Here is a 16,553-nt window from a genome sequence, read left to right as displayed (position 1 = left end):
TCGTTCTACTGAGGTTACGTGAACTGGGATTCCTGCACTGAACAGAGGATTGGAATGGATGACCTAATGGCATCTTTGCAATTCTATAATTCTGTGATTCTCCTATTATATAGATCTGCATAGAAAGCTATGGGTTATGAATGTGTCTGCTCCTTTTGGCACAATAATCCAAGTGTTCATTTCTGCTGCTCTCAATACCGGCAGCATCCTGTTCCAGACATAAAAGCACAATTGGCAGCTTGTCTGTTAAGACAATTTAGCATGGTCCCGATCCAGGCTGCCATGAACATTCTTTGTCTGCTAGGCTTTCCATGTGTCACTTTCAAATAAGAAAATCTAGAAAAGGATAGGAGGAGCATCTGTACTTAGCAGATTTTCAAAACGATTACTAACGGAGATATGGAAAGTTAGCAAGACAAAACAATGAGATACGGACCGTCTGAATATGTGAGAACTGGTCAAAACAGGCATGTTGTTCGATAATGCACACAGCAAGAACACCAAGACAAATAATTTTATATTTGCTGTTCAGTCGCTAAGTTGTGCTCAACCCCTCGCAACCCCATGGACCACAGCATGCCAGGCCCCCTTGTCCTCCACTGTCTGCCAGAGTCTGCCCAAACCCACGTCCTCTGCGTTGATGACATTTCGTATTACCTAGTCTATTTTTCTCATTCTATCAATGTAATATTTTCTGGTATATGTTAGGAATCCTTAATGCACCTGTTAATCTTGTGTTATATTTTCCTAGCATCAGGGACATGTAGTTAATCGCGTCTCCCCAAACACACTGGAGTTTGGGTAACAAAAGATGAAACCAGATATATGGATAAACCACACCTATACACTCCCCACAAGTATAGATTTTTTTTTATTTACAATACCCTATAAAAATGTAAATTTAGAAATTTTCATTAATCATAACCAAACCAAAAAGTAAAAGCACAATAATAATGGACCACTTGATCGTGTATACTGAAGGAGTAACAGTGGGGGAGAAGGCTCAAGGAAGGGGTGAAATGTCCAGTAGAATGTGGTTTCAAGAGGCAAATAGGGGAAGAGAATACTGTGGAGAAGCAGCCAGTTAGTAACAGGAGGTCACTCCTTAGAGCAGGGGTAGGCAACCTCGGCTCTTTTATGACTCATGGACTTCAACTCCCAGAATTCCTGAGTCAGCTATGCTGGGAGTTGAAGTCCATGAGTCATAAAAGAGCCGAGGTTGCCTACCCCTGGCTTAGAGGATACCTACATGTGCAAATTGTTTTTAAAAACAGAGTAAAAATTAAAAAAAACAAAACTCACCACATTCCAAAAATAAAAATAAAAATAAGACAACCCAGCAGGACTTAGTAATGTACGATACCAAAATTCAGTAAGATTAATCTGCTCTAGAGGAACTCATTCCTGGCATCTTCTTGGTTAGTCTACAGGGAGATCTTGGTCAGCTTGAAGCAAGGTGCAGGTCAGAGACAAGCTTAGGTAGAAAATGAGTCTTGGGAAGACTAGACACGTGTGCAAAGATGATGTTGCTGCTTCATCACAAGGTTCAGAAAGATGACTACTTTGTAGGGAATGGGCAGCACTACAAGGCGGCATCTACCACAGGAAGAGCAGAAAATAGACTCAGTGGGTCAATCAAGGAGGAATTCCCATCATCTAAAAACACTCCAACGTATCAGAGGCACGGAAACATCAGGCCTCTCCACTTCCACAATAAAAAGACACCACTACCCCTTGGCTCTGTGTTCTTAGCAGTGATACAGGAAGGGTCTCTTCTGTTTAATAGTCCATCAGTAGTGTAGTGGGCAGAGGGGTCTGTGTAGGGAGGAGAAGCCGTTGCAAAAGTGCTAAGGAAAAGGATGGCGGAGCTTGGGTAGAATTCAATTGCGACAAGGGCATGCAGAAGGGAAAGCACCACCCCAACCAAGCTCAGGGCAAGAGAGCAATCTTCTGTGCTGGGCCAGAGACATCATCCCATAAGGATTTATATGAAGAAGGCACTGCCTCCTCTTTGCCCACTAAAAGATGCTGGAGTGACAGCAATGATGGGACGCCAGCATGACGACACTCTTGAGGCCTCCTACCGTATTCCTTGGATCAACCTGGGAAGAAGGGAATAAGAATTGTGAGGCGGGCTGTAGCAATGCTAGCCAGAAAAGTGAACAGTTCAGTCTTTCAGTATACACTTTCCAAGCAAAAACTGACAATCTGATGAAACGAATTAAAACACTTGTTTATTTGATGTAAACGGTACGGTAGAACCCCTCTTTGAAATAAAGAGGATTATTTATAAATAATGTGAATAAGATTACATTTTTCCACTGCATGAGCTTACAGTCTAAAAAAGACCACAATGAGGAGAAAGGCATGAATAATCATGATGAATGCCAGAAATTTCCATTATATACACCTCTCTACATCTTATTTCAAATAGGCTAAAAATATTTTGCAAAAATACTTCAACCTGATTCAATGTTCTGCTCATATAATGACATTTAAAGACGTTACAATTATTGGATTTGGTATACCCATATTTCTCTTTCCCGACTGTTTTCTTTTTTATTCTTGTGCTACTGAAATACTGCGGGAATTTTAAGAAAAGTGGACTGAATAAACACTCGTAACATCCAAAGTGTCTCTCCTTCTTGCATACACTCCTTTATTTGCTACTTTAGTAACCCACCTTTCCTTCAGGAACTCAAGTGGCAGATCTCCTCCCATTTTTCCCCACAACAACAATCCTATGAGGTAGGTTGCACACTAAGATGGAGTGATCAATATCACGTTCTCCAGTCTTGTCTTCACTGCTATTCTTTATTTCTTCCCTTCATAGATGGATAATAGGACATACTTACTGCAATTTTGTCTCTAGCACATTCAGCTTTTGTGGATCAACATAGCGAGAGAAGAGCGATAAAAGATTAGAGGGAGTAGACACTGGCTTAGCCAAGACCGCCTGAGGGATCCGAAGAAACTCCCTAATTGCCATGATCATCACTTCCGTCCTGCCAAGGACAAAGTAACAACGGTTATGAAAACAGGGACTTTTATTCAGTGTTAGATACAGAAATTAAACTGTGGACAGTGGAATTGCCCTGGAAAAATGTTGCATTAAGCAAGCCGGCTTTATATTTTGAACAACTTTCTAAAGTCTAAATCACTGTTCCTCAACCTCAACAACTTTAAAATTTGTGCTCTAATGCCCAGAATTGGCTGGGAATGCTGGCTGAGGAATTCTTGGAGTTGACATTTACACATCTTAAAGTTGCTAAGGTTGAGAAAGACAGGTCTAAATGTATCCAATGCATACCATTTACGACTCACCACTGATTATCTTGTGTGAGTTCTGTAGCAGAATCTGAACTTTGCAACTCCTCTCCTCGACTTAAGACCAAGTATAGCAGAGAGAGGCCAAACTAAAGAATGGGGGGGAAAAAAACGAAACAACAAAAAATTACACCGGCACACTGCAAAGCAATTCACATATCAACACTCTCCAAATTGAAAGAAAGAAAGCATCCTAGCTTGCTGTCTGGGAAAATGGGCATTCGTGGCTGACCATGATCATTTTGTGGCCCTGAAAGATTGCCTACTCTTGCACCAAAGTAATTCTCAATTACAGTTAAAAGAAAGCAAGAGTGATAAAAAGCACGCAAAACTGTCAGTTATCTCAAGGAGTATTACCCCTTAATATGGGGGGGGGGAAGTTACACTAGCTCAAGAGCTTCATTGAACAGACAGTACAAAAGCATTCCTATCGTAATAGCTATACCCAGGCTACATTGCAGACTAAGTATCATAGATTATCTTTCCTTCATTCTTCAGTCATTTCTGGGGGAGGGAAAACTCTGACATTAGCATTATTCCACATTTCATGAGCATTAAAAGGACCGCATTGGCTTCTAACACAGGTAGCCTTGACTTATGGCCACCTGAAATTATGACTGCCCCCCAAAAGGGGGCTTACAACCCAGATTTGATGTTCCAATGGTTGGGCCCCCTCCACAGTCACAAGACTGAACTGCAGGTGCTCAGCAACATGGCCACATTTATGGCTGTTTGTAACATCCCATGGTCACCTGACTTGACGGTATTAACCTACATCAGGGGTAGGCAACCTTGGCTCTTTTATGACTCGTGGACTTCAATTCCCAGAATTCCTGAGCCAGCCATGCTGGCTCAGGAATTCTGGGATTTGAAGTCCACGAGTCATAAAAGAGCCAAGGTTGCCTACCCCTGACCTACATTTCCTTCCAGTTTTCGGCAAAACCATGTCTATAGTGAACAATTAGTTCACTTAACGACCGTGGTGTTTGCTTAATGACTGTGGATTCCCTTAATGGCTACCACAAAACCAGTCATAAAGTTGGATTGGTCACGTGACTGTTTACAACCTATGACTGTAATAGACAGGCTCCATCACAGCCATATGCTGAGGATTATCTATACATCCTGAAAAGAAGTAGCACCCTAAATTGGAACCAACAGGCAGGTACGATAAGGAATAGAGCAAAGCACAGTAAGAATTGGAAACCTTGTTCTGGAGAACTGCTGTGAGGTGGAGGTTGGCAGCTGTGGTCACTGTTGCACTGTGAGGTAGGTTCATTAGCTGTTGTAGGATGCTGGTGACAGTTCCCAATGGAAGATGATAAAGAACAAGGGAAAAGGGCCTCAAGAGGCAGGGAAGCACCTAAAGAAGGTTATGTTAAAACACATGTCACTTAGACAATACACACACTACACAAAGAGATGGCCTGGAACAAATCTAGAGTGCCACAGCCATTTCTATTTTTTTTTAATCTAGTAGAAATTATGGCACATTTTTTATTTGCTAAACAACAGTATGTAAACAGTAAATTTCAGTGAAGTAGTTACTGGAAAAGAAATGGGGGAATTAAACTATATTACAAATGGAATGAAATTACAGCAAGGTTATTAAATTTTCATTCAAACCAATGTCATTAATGAATCTTGCCACTTTCATGGGTAGCTATCTTTTGGACTACAGTCCTTCTGGATTAAACGAGCTCAAATACTCAAAAGTTTTAATATCATATTTTAATACAAATATTCTAGGTACCGGTAGTTTCATTCAAATATAAGTCCAACCATTATTTCCATGTATTTTATTATAACAGTGAAACACCTCAGTAAATTCTCAGGAACAACGAATCTAAAATACAGAAAGTTTCTTTTCATTTCTCAAGAGAATACCTGAAAGTGCACAAAGAAATTTCTGAATGATAAAATTCAGGATTACGAATAACCACAATGGTGTCCTTTGGATGTCTGGGACAGAATTTTCTTGGATAGCAATGATTATGGAAGTTGTAATCTAAAATGTCCAGAGGACACAAAGCTTATCCCAAACATCTGAACAATTTGTTATGGAAAAATACTTCAATGACACCATTCCTCCAAAAATTAGATTAGTCTCAAGCCTGTGGGCCTATTGTAAGATCTGGCTCTTCTCTCAGACATGGGGGTCAGGAGGTGGTTGAACCATGAGTTGTGTGAATTTGTTGCTTGACTGGCTTATCTTCTGTGGACTTTCTCCTCATTGGTTTTTATTTTTGTATTTTGTTTTGATGTTTTTATTGTTCTAGCCACCCACAGCTGCTTTATGTGAGGCATCATCACCATCACCACCATCATCATATTTTTTTCTTCAGGTTGCATTTACCTCATCTTGAGCATCTTTCTTGATTAGAAAGGGCAAATTTCTGGCTGTTGCCATTAGTATCTCAGCCGCTTGTTCACTGGACAAGAAAGGTAGGATCCGTGCAACGAGATGTTTTCCTTTACGTATACACATAATCTGTACAAAAGGGTCATCACTAAGTCTGATGGAAGAGGATATATAACTTTCAGTTAGACAGAAACCAAACATGTAACGGTCTTCATATTTTCCAAGTAAAGCAAGCAGATCTCAGGATCTTGGAATGATTTTTGAATTTACAGCATGAAATGTATGCCTTTTGGGGGGTTTTTAATGGTGAATGTATGGATCTATGCAAACCCATCCTGAAACACAATAGAGAGGTATGGAAAATTTTTTAGTCTGGACTGTGTCTCTGATTTGACATTTTTATCTGTTTTTATGTTCTTTCTAGTTTTTTACATTTTCCAGAGTCCATTGGAGTTGGGTAGCTAATAAAGTCAAATAAACTATCACTGGGAGTTGTGTTGGCCATATTAATGTCAAATATCACTTTTTTTTTGCTTTTATTTTACTGATCACTGTAAGCTGAGCTAGCAATTAAGTGATTTGAAAGAGACATTCAGCTCTCTTTTGAGAAGTGACAAACTGGGAGGAGTTGTTACAATTGTTATGGCAGCAGCACTAAGCCTAAGTCCCAAAATAATAGTAGTAAAGCATGGTGGAAGATAGGAGGAAAAAGGGGAAATCAAACCCCCAAAATATTACATGTTTTTGTACTTTCTGATACAAGGAATCTCTACTAAAGACAGAAGTTCCTTTCATTAGAAAGGAATTCAAAACAACATTTTCTTTACTGAATTGTTGGTATTCTACCAGGTAGGCTCTTACCTTTCTTGATTGGGCACCTTTCCCCTCAGATTGTCATACATGTCACAGATTTTCTGCTTTCTCTCCTCCATCAAGGCCAACCTGTCCCCTTCCAAACTCAAAAGGTAGCGTCTCTCATAGTCTTCTACATCCAGGAGGAGGCTATATGTCTAGGTAGCAACACACAGATTTTAGGCATGCCATCTAACATTACAACACTTCCAAAGTTTGAAAATGGTTTTAAACTGATAAATCAAGTCCACGCTTTATTGACAGTAGATAAGGAACAGATTTCTGATTTAAACAGCAAGCCTCTGGCTTGGCAAGCTAGTCTATTCCTGTAAGATCATTTCACTTATTTAGAAACAACACTAGAAGAACAAAGTTGATTCAATAAATGAAAAATTACGGTTAAGCTATTGGAAGGATGCTCTTCAAGGAGACGATTGTGGAAATTGTATCTTAATTCAAATCAGAACTCATGTTGTTTTGCACTATGGAACTGATTTCAATTAATCTGCTACTGTTACCAGCTGCTGCTGGATGAAGAATGAATGCCAAACTCACTTTTTCAATAGTGAAGAGAGTCTGGCGCCTTTTATCTCGAACCTGCTTCTCCTTAGTTTCCTAAGGAAGAGATAGAAATTACAGCTGAGTGGACATACATTATTCAGAAAATTTCTCTCCCACAACCCGGGAAGAAAATTCAAAAATCCCCTTGTCATATTTGAAAGGAAAAACATGAAACAGTATGACAAAACACCCACTAAAAGACAAAGTAATTGTCACAAGAGAAACTTACATCTTCCTCTCCTCTTAAAGTCACAATAGCATCTATCATTTTGCGGGGGTTGTTCACACTGGAGACGGTCAGCTTCCCTAGCGAGCCCTCAAACTGCACTGCAAGTATGGAAGAAAAACAAGGCAGAGGGGTCTGATGAGTCAAAACTGTCAGTCTGACAACACTATGATCTTCACATGCACTTTTGATGTTCTAGTCCTCCTGCAAGCCAGCTAAATAAAGCAAAGAATGGACAAGGCGGCTCCATTTTGACTTCACTAACAGCTTGTATCTAACCCTACAAAATCCTTCTATTCCTTGGTATGCATAAGCTTGTTTTCCTTTACTGCCTCTACAATATTATGCTAAATCTACTGCAGCGGAATTGTAAAAGTGCTATACGCTGGAGTAAAATTAAACACCATGTGTGTCCATGAGGAGAGGAATATTTTTCCTGAATACAGGAAGCAAGGAAAATAGTAAGGAGCACATCTTTCCTGTGTCCAATGCATAAATTTTCTACTTGCAGATCTGTCTGAGAATAAATTACCTTAGCTGTGTTATCTCAATCCCCCTCCATTCCATTCATGAACTTTCTGTATTTTATCTCCCACGCACTGCATAGATTGTGTTTCCCAAAAACAAGACCCGGTCTTATTTTTTTTCCTTCCAAAAGAGGCACCAGGTCTTATTTTCAGGAGATGTTTTACTTGCTTACCTTAGGACCGCCGCAGCCAGGCCTCCCATGCCCTGACACCTCCTTTGCTGTCCCACTTCTTCTGTGGCCGCTCACCATCACTCGTGCGCATCGCCCCCGGCCTCCATTTCGCTATCAAAGGCCTTCCGGAAAGGCCTCTGTGCAGCTGAGAAACGAGCTTCTGGACAGCAAAACTAAAGCCAGGGGGCGCTGCACGAGTCAAACTGGGGCCAATTTCTTAGCTGCAGAGGCCTTTCCAGAAGGCCTCTAATGGCGAAACAGAGGCCAGGGGCGCCACGTGCATCAATCCAGAGGTCATTTCTTGCCTGCCGAGGCCTTTCTGGAAGGCTTCTGACAGTGAAACGGAGGCTGAAGATGACACGTGCGAGCGATAGCAAGCAGCCTCAGAAGTGGGCCGGTGAGGTGAGGCAGGTGTTGGGACGTGGGAGGCCTGGCTGCAACTGTCCTAAGGTAAGTGGGTGCGGGGCACAGGGGGGGGGGCAGGTCCACCCACCATCCCGACTCTAGCTTGATTTTTACCCATGTGCCTTACCCCACCTCGTGCAACCAGGTACACTGGAGTAGGCGGGGTCTAATTTTGGGGGTAGGCCTTATATTGGGTGCATGTGTAAAAATCAAGCTAGGGCTTATTTTCGGGGTAGGTTTTATCTTTGGGGAAGCACAGCATAGACTAGCTTCTTCCTATACAACAGAAACTCACCTGGCTTATAGGCATGCTCTAGTTTCGCCACTTGTGGGGTGATTAGTTTAGTGCGTTCCTTTTTAGGACCATCACCATGCATCTCCTCAGCTGCAGACAGTTTTTCTAGTTTCTGAAAATAGTTCTAAGGCATCGAAAAGTTAATTAGAAGCCAGCTTGAACATCATGAGTTTGCCCTATTTTTGAACAAAATGAGAATCCACTGTCCCACCCAGACAACAAAGGAGAAACTTTGTATAAATGGCCTGCAAGGCGAAGAGGAATAGAAGCAGAACAGAACAATTCCCCTCCACCACTCCCACATATTGCATCTGTTTTTGTCACATTCTTATCTATCCAAGCACCCTTCAGATGCTACTGTTCTGTACCAGCCTACTACCGGCCCTGCAGAAAAGGCAAAAGGCAAAAAGGCAAAAGGCTGGAACTAAGCCTGCCAAATTTATTGACACAAAACAGAGCAAACAGAACAAAACAAAAACACGAACCATGAAACAGGAGCTATTCAAACGGTTGCCTTCAGCAAACCAGCCCTCCCACATATTCCCCTTTTAAACAGTTCAAGGCGTGGCTTCTCTCTGCCTCTTTCCGAGGTGCCCCATTGCCTTCCTCTGTTTACTCTTGATTGACTGCCTCCTGCGTCGGGCGTCCTTGAACAGGGCCAGCTGTGGGTCATCTTCATCCACGCTGTCAGGCTCACACAGCTGGGTCTGCGTCGTAACCAGATGGGAGGGGCCTGGCTGAGGGCTCTGCGAAGCCTCAGGGCTGTTCTCTGCAGGCTCTCCAACACCCCCTCCTCCTCCTCTGAATCGTCCGACCCAACTGCCGAACCTACAGGCTGACCCTGAATCACAACAGCTACTGGCTGCATCTTCCATTAGGCACAGCCAGGGGCTATAGAACGGTCACTTGTTCAAATACACAGAACACCAACCTGATAGTAGAAGTCGTCTAAATAAGGATCAGTGCTTTGCAGTTGCATCATTTGAATCTTGGATACCCAATCTTTCTCCCGTTGCAGCATAAGATTAGCATAAGGGTCCTTCCTGATCTGCTCTTGATGGTTATTTCGGTGGCTCCCTCGGTCCCCAGCTGACCCATTTAGATTCCTGTGTTGACTAAAAGAAATGCAACATAATCTGGCAAAATACAATTAACAGCTGTATTCTGTATCCTTTGAAGAAAGTACTCTGTGACAGTAGCCTGCAACTTATAAAATACAAGTCAGTCCTAAGCAGAGCAGCCTCTTTTAAGCAAATTTCTTCACTTGTCATGAAAAACAGCTCCAGATTAGTATAATGTTATATAATTTCAGTCAATAACTTATGTTTTGATAGGGCAAAACAATACTCTCAGGCTGAGTACTTCTTTCAATGAATAGGGCAATGAAGAAACAAAAGTATAAATGGCAGATAGTGGGACAGGTATCCAGGCAGATATTTTCTCAAGAACGCAGGTAAAGCCTTGTTGAAAAGAGCAACTCATTTTGTCAAGTCCAAAAGTTCACTGCTTGCTCTATAAAAATGCACAAGAGGAATACACCTCCCTGTCTGTTCTTCATGTCTAGTAAACAGATGCTTTGCTTATGGAAATTCAATTTTAGCTATTATAGCTAATAACTAACAAAAGTCTACAGATTGTCTAATACAGTACTCTTAAGGCTCTGGATTTTCTCTCTCCTTGCAATGTATTTCTGAAATTTGTCATACAGCTTTCAAAGAGATTATTCACTTTCCCATAGTTGCTTCTGCCACCCCTAGCTTTAATGATAGGGTTTTATCTAGCCTCTTCCCCTTCCCGGAATTCTTGTTTTACATGTTTATAAACACAATCACTGCACTGCAAGTGTGCAAGTTGCTTGGGACACAAAAATGTGTTACCTTGATGCACGTGGAACGCTGACCTCACCCTTTGCACTGTGGAAGCAATAAGGCTCTCCTTTATCTTCATGAAAGCACACAAGCGTATTGAATACTCACTTCCTGCTCTGCTGCTGTCTCTGGTGTAAGAGTCGTCGATGTTGTGGATGAAGGTGAGTTGTATCCGGCCTGAACATCTGTGGCCGAGGTCTGGAAAATAAAAGATCCTTCTCAGAAAGGGCCATGGAGTGTTCACAAACACAGCTCAATCTAGTAGTATGTTAAAAGGATGGTGGAAGAAGTAGGTTACCGTAGATTCTGTAAGTGAGCTCCAGGACATGGGGAGTGGTGTTGCGATGGTGGTGTAGCTGGTGCCCCAAAAAAGGCATGAAAGCCACCGGCTGGAGGCATCATCTGTCCTACTCGGCCCTGGAGCAGTTTTGGATTCATGGGTGCAAGAGGGCTGCCAACAAGACCGGACACCCGTGCAAACTGGCTGGGAGACATCCTCCCTGCCTACAGAGTGGAGAGGGAAAGCAGAAGCATCAGATCTTCAACCACCCATACAGACTTGCTAATAGTTCCACTGCTCCTGAATGCATGAATCAGGAAGTGAGATTCAAGGTGCTGGTAATGACCTACAAAGCCCTTCATGGCATGGGTCCGGAATATCTCAGGGAGCACCTGCGGCCGGCATCAACTTCCCTCCGCCCAGTGCGCTCCCACAGAGAGGGCCTCCTCAGGGTGCCACCGGTCAAAGAATGTCGACTGGTGGCCCCCAGGGGGAGGGCGTTCTCTGTGGGCGCGCCGGATTTATGGAACCATCTTCCGGTTGAGCTCCGGATGGCGCCCGACCTTCGCTCCTTCCGGCGCGATCTAAAGACTTACCTGTTCGAACAAGCCGACCTGGCCTGATGGGTGATGGGTTTGGGTTTTATTGTTTTTTATGTATTTTAACTTAACTTATTGTTATAGTTTTTGGGCATCTTGTTTAATCTTTTTTAACTTTTGTATTCTTGTTTTTTAACATGTATTGCCCTGTTCACCGCCCTGAGTCCTTCGGGAGAAGGGCAGTATACAAATATAATAATAATAATAAAAAAATAAATAAAAGTGATAGAGGCACAAGCAGCAAATACAAAGAGGAAGAACTTGGTATAGCAGAAGTGAAGGTTTCACTGGAATGAAGGGCACATAGCTCTTTTCAGGAAGAAAGCTGCATGTAAGAAAGGAAGAGAAACAAAGGACAAAAAAGAGGGCAAGGCCAGGATACACGATGAATCTGATTTAATTTAAACATACAATTAACAAAACATTCAGGGTTTCATGCATCTTTGGGATTTCAGGTTCCGCTTCTCATGCAGAAAATGCTGCACCCAATAATGGAAATGAGAAGTAGGCTGTTGCTTACCTGTGCTCCTCCGAGTAGCTGTGCTCTCTGGAGGTGGGTGAGAACAGGAGTAACATTAGGAGGGAACGGATGGCCTAAGAGGGACTTGTTCTGGTAAAAGAAATGGAATACTTGAATTCTTGAGGTAAAATTTAGTTTGCTTCTAGATACATTCAGGAGGAGAACAAACAATACCAAAACTAGAAATGCCTGAACAATCAAAGAGAAGCAATAACACCACTTATTCTTTTTATATAAGCAGTGATTTAACAAAAGCACCCAGAATAATTATGTTAAAATACCAAAATAACTTGGACAGCACCACAATGAAAATGTAGTTAAAACTTTGTAAATATCTAGTACAGCAACTATATCATACAGACAGGATAAAGAAAGAGGAAAGAGACAGAGGCTAAGCAATTCAATAAAAAAGGCAATATTTTCTAATAACAAAGAGTGCCATACTTTATTGAATGGTCAATATGATCTGCAGATCACAAACCCCTGAAGGGCTAAGTATGGTTTACAGCCACTAGCATGGAGTTAATTCTGAAGCCAACAGCTTTATTGTAAGAGACCCGAGAGTCTTTATCCGTAAATTGTTATAAAAATAAAAGCAAGGGTACGAGTATTTTTTTCCATATTCACTATTTGCAAGAAAAGCTAAAGTCTTACGTCCATCTTCCCAAAACTAATAGCTTTCCGAAGTGTTAGGATTACAATTCCCAAAAGTCCCGCTCCTCTTGAAGACACCACGTTATGGAAGTTAGACATGTAGGAAGACTGCTCTGGGAGTCTCCTTTCATTGACATGTTCTCTGCTGTCCACAGAGACTTAAATTGGCTCAAGATCAGAAATTATTATTTCAAAACAGGGCAGGGTGACAATATAATTAAGATTACATTTAGGAGATATCACCATCAGAAACACGGGAAGGATCAAGTGATCCAGGAGACAAGGGGAGGCAAGGCTCATTATCAAAGGCCAACAACATGCAAAACTAATGAGGCAAGACTACCGTTACATTGCAGAGCTGGTTCGGAGACATCCTCTCACTGAAGGGACTTGGATAACGCTGCTGAATTGGGACTCTGATGTGGACAGGCTTTGGACACAGGATCTGTTGGGCAGAAAGGAGAAGAATGTAGAATAAGCATCCGGGCAAGTTGTTTAAGATTCAACTACCAATTGCTTCCGCCAGTTCCAACTTTAATTCCCAGATACCAAGCCACTTTCACAAATGGAAATAGGACTGGAAGGTTCAGGTTGGCATTGACAGCTGGCCAAAAAAGAAATACATTCTCCACCGAAGGAGAGCTAGCATCCAGGGTATGCTATCCATTTTTATATTGCATTCTACTTTATTCTGTTCTTTTAAGCATCCTCTAACCTAGATCCATGCACCTTCTATTGCAGAAGGGGCCAACAATACCTGTTGGTTGAAGTTGGGCATGGTGGGCTGCTTAGGGGGCGTCCCAATAGGAACAGCCCTAACAGGAGGACTGCCGATAACCGGGGAGCATGACCGCCTGGGTAGTGCTCGCTCTGAGAGATCTTGCTCCTCGTCTCGGGACTGCGAAGGCCTCTGTGGCAGGGCATATTCCAGCACAGATACGGAGGGCACTTCCTGAACAGGAAAGAAACACATCTGGCATTCCCTTTAAATACTGCTCAATTAATCTCTTCCTCAGGTAGCAGGTAGACTAGCGACTGCCAAACGGTAAACAGAAGTATTTGTGCATCAAGCAAGAACAAACGGTGGAGGAGAGACATTCTTGTTAACTAAACATAGTACATGCAGTTTGTACATACTAGATAGTTAGAAACATCAGATACTTTTCATCCGTGCCAACAGCTCTTTAGAGAAAAGAGAGCGAGAGAGATGAGAGGATGATAAAACACCCCATCGAATTTAGAAAAACAAATTTGTAAGCAGAAGCAGAAAGACTAGCCTGTACTGACAAGTGGTCTTTCTATCTTCCAGCTTCCAGACGCCTTAGATCTCACTCCCATAATTGTCTGTCAGCTCAACTGAATGGGGGACCAAGTTCTGAAAGGAGGGTACAAACTATTCAGCATGAAATTCCTTTAATCCTCATTTAAAGGGTCATTACATTTCTGATAATTAAAGTTTGTCTAATCTAAATGTTAAAAACTCATTTTTAACATATATATTTTTTTACAGGTTGTCCTTGATTTAAGCCTACTATTTTGTTTGTTAAGCAGTGACGATTGCTAAGTGGCCACATCACGTGACCACAACTGATTTTACGACTGTTTTTTGTGGTGGTTGCTCAATGAGCCTAGTACAAGTAGTCCTCAACTTACTACCGCAATTGAGCCCAACATTTCTGTTGCTAAGCAAGACAGCTGATAAGTGAGTTTTGCTCCAATTTATGACTTTCCATGCCACAGTTGTCAAGTCAACCACTGCAGTTGTTAAGTCAGTAACACAGCTGTTAAGTGAATCTGGCTCCCCTTGTCAGAGGGTCACAAAAGAGGATCACATGACCCTGGGACACTGCAACCGTCATAAATATATGCCAGTTGCCAAGCAGCTGAATTTCGATCATGTGACCAGAGGGATGTTGCAGTGGTTGAGTGAAAAACATCAATAAGTCACTTTTTTCAGTGCCAATGTAATTTCCAACAGTCACTAAACAAATGGTTGTAAATCAAGGACTACCTGTAAATGGTGATTTCCGAGGGGGGGACAAAATCATAAATTGTGGTCACGTGACTATGGGAAACGGTTGTAAATGGGCCTGGCTGCCAAATGCCCAAATGTGGTCACGTGAGTGCAGGGGACGGGGGTGTATATGTTGGAATTTCAAATCCAGGTCTTAAGTCCTTTTCTCAAGGCCTGTTGTACCTGCTAATGGTCACTAAGTGACCAGTTGTAAGTTGACAACTATCTGTAATTTATTTTTGCAGAAAATTTTAGATAATCTATTAAAATGCTTTAATTCAGTCTGATTAACCACAAACATCTAAGGCAGAGGTCACCAACCTTTCTCAGTTGGCAGACCGGAGGGAAAGGGAGGGGGAAGCATTTTACACGCGCATATGTGTGCACGCATGGGGCCACAAGCATGTGTGTGATGCAAATGGGGCGGGGCTAGCGCTTGCATGATACGTGCTAGCCCTGCCCTGTTCTTGTGTGGTTCAGCGCCCCAGTTTTATGCCCCGAGGCACAGTAGCGGCCCGTTTTCATGCCCTGGGGCTGTGGCACTACTGCGAGTGGGGGGGGTGTGTGTGCCCACATGCGTGCACGCTGGTCAGCCTGTCCTGTGGCCTGGTGGCCACCAGACCGTGGCCCACAGGTTGGGGACCCCTGATCTAAGGTGCCAAAATATTTAGCAAGGGCTGCCCTCCAAAGTCTCTAGCTGCTCCACCTGGACTATTAATAGATGAAACAAAGAGATAAGATATGGCATGTTGTTATGATCTTTAGGGCGCTTTGTTCCTTTTGCAAAACTTCAACAACAGAGATTTCTTTCTATCCTTTGGCCATCCCCAGTTATGATAGCATTTTGATTAAAATCAGATCCTTCATCAGCCAAATGGCTTCTACGTAGCTCTTGAACATTGTGTAATGGAAATAAGGAAAGACAGACACCTGAATGGAAAAAACTAATATGCTTGACAGTTCAGAAACACAATAACAAGAGCACTGAACCTGAGTGAGGAGTGGTCCTCTAATACGCCTCAAAACTGAGGGCCCATCCCAGATGCTTGAATTGAGGCCACTTGGCTGCTAGAAAGAAAGGAACAAAAAATTACAGAAAGGACTTTACCAGCTCTGTGTGAACCAGTAAAGATTAAATCCCATTTCCCCCATCATTTTCATCACTTGCTACACACCTGTACCTGAGGCCTAGTCTGCACAGCCTGCATAATGGCTGGATCTTCCAATTCATTATCAATCACCATTTTGCTAAGCCTCTCTGCCAGGTTTTCCTCATGATCGCCCAACAGGTCCATCTCATCGGTAACTCTGTGATCCACTTGCTCTGTTGAGGATGCAGGCTTTTCTTCCAGCTCAGCCAATCTTTCATGTGCTTCCTGCCAGTCATCGTCTACAAAGAAATGACATGGAACAGCATTTCCCTCACATTTCTCCTATACAGTATTCCCTCACTCCTCATGTTATTTATTTATTTATTTAATTGATTTTATATACCGCCCTATTCCCGAAAGACTCAGGGCGGTTTACAGGGCGAGTTAAAACAATACAAATAAGTACACTTTAAAATAGAATTAAATAAGACTAGCCCACAACAAATTAAAATTAAAATTAAATTAAAACCCCCTCAGTCCAGGCCAGCAAGATCAAACAACCAAGTTTTAAGGTCCCGGCGAAACGAGCGAAGGTCTGGGGCAGTCCGAAGTTCTACCTTTAATCTCCCAGGCAGAAGATCCACTCCTTGGAACAGAAAGGGGCTTCCCCAGAAATGAACATAAAACCAATTTAAAAGTTACTCCATGGAGAACACATGAGACTGTTTACCTTAATTATGATGTTACATGTTTAGGCAGAAGGTATTAGAGAACCTGTCACAGAAATAAAAAGTCAGGG

General features: G+C 42.3%; 1 protein-coding gene across 5 annotated transcripts in view; it reads right to left on the bottom strand.

The window, feature by feature from the left end:
- Positions 1 to 856: 856 nt before the first annotated feature.
- Positions 857 to 16,553, bottom strand: part of PATL1 (PAT1 homolog 1, processing body mRNA decay factor) — a 20,249-nt gene continuing 4,552 nt past the window's right edge. For 2 of the 5 annotated variants that reach the window (XM_081329873.1, XM_081329876.1), the window contains exons 3-19: positions 15,839 to 16,053; positions 15,654 to 15,731; positions 13,407 to 13,601; positions 12,993 to 13,094; positions 11,996 to 12,085; positions 10,895 to 11,100; positions 10,705 to 10,794; positions 9,660 to 9,843; positions 8,729 to 8,852; positions 7,332 to 7,429; positions 7,097 to 7,156; positions 6,551 to 6,699; positions 5,684 to 5,843; positions 4,535 to 4,690; positions 3,325 to 3,416; positions 2,856 to 3,005; positions 857 to 2,102 (exon numbers count right to left, since the gene is read on the bottom strand). In XM_081329873.1, the coding sequence (XP_081185999.1) occupies positions 2,081 to 2,102; positions 2,856 to 3,005; positions 3,325 to 3,416; positions 4,535 to 4,690; positions 5,684 to 5,843; positions 6,551 to 6,699; positions 7,097 to 7,156; positions 7,332 to 7,429; positions 8,729 to 8,852; positions 9,660 to 9,843; positions 10,705 to 10,794; positions 10,895 to 11,100; positions 11,996 to 12,085; positions 12,993 to 13,094; positions 13,407 to 13,601; positions 15,654 to 15,731; positions 15,839 to 16,053 (2,171 nt within the window). In that variant the 3' untranslated portion in view covers positions 857 to 2,080. The remainder of the gene's footprint in view (positions 2,103 to 2,855; positions 3,006 to 3,324; positions 3,417 to 4,534; positions 4,691 to 5,683; positions 5,844 to 6,550; positions 6,700 to 7,096; positions 7,157 to 7,331; positions 7,430 to 8,728; positions 8,853 to 9,659; positions 9,844 to 10,704; positions 10,795 to 10,894; positions 11,101 to 11,995; positions 12,086 to 12,992; positions 13,095 to 13,406; positions 13,602 to 15,653; positions 15,732 to 15,838; positions 16,054 to 16,553) is intronic. The other 3 variants (XR_014026733.1, XM_081329874.1, XM_081329875.1) reach the window with 3 other exon arrangements.

This window comes from Vipera berus, assembly GCF_964194415.1.
Source record: "Vipera berus genome assembly, chromosome: 1".
In the NCBI taxonomy this organism is placed as follows: Eukaryota; Metazoa; Chordata; class Lepidosauria; order Squamata; family Viperidae; genus Vipera; species Vipera berus.
Note: the sequence above shows the minus strand (reverse complement) of the source record. Positions and strands in the feature narration are given on the sequence as shown.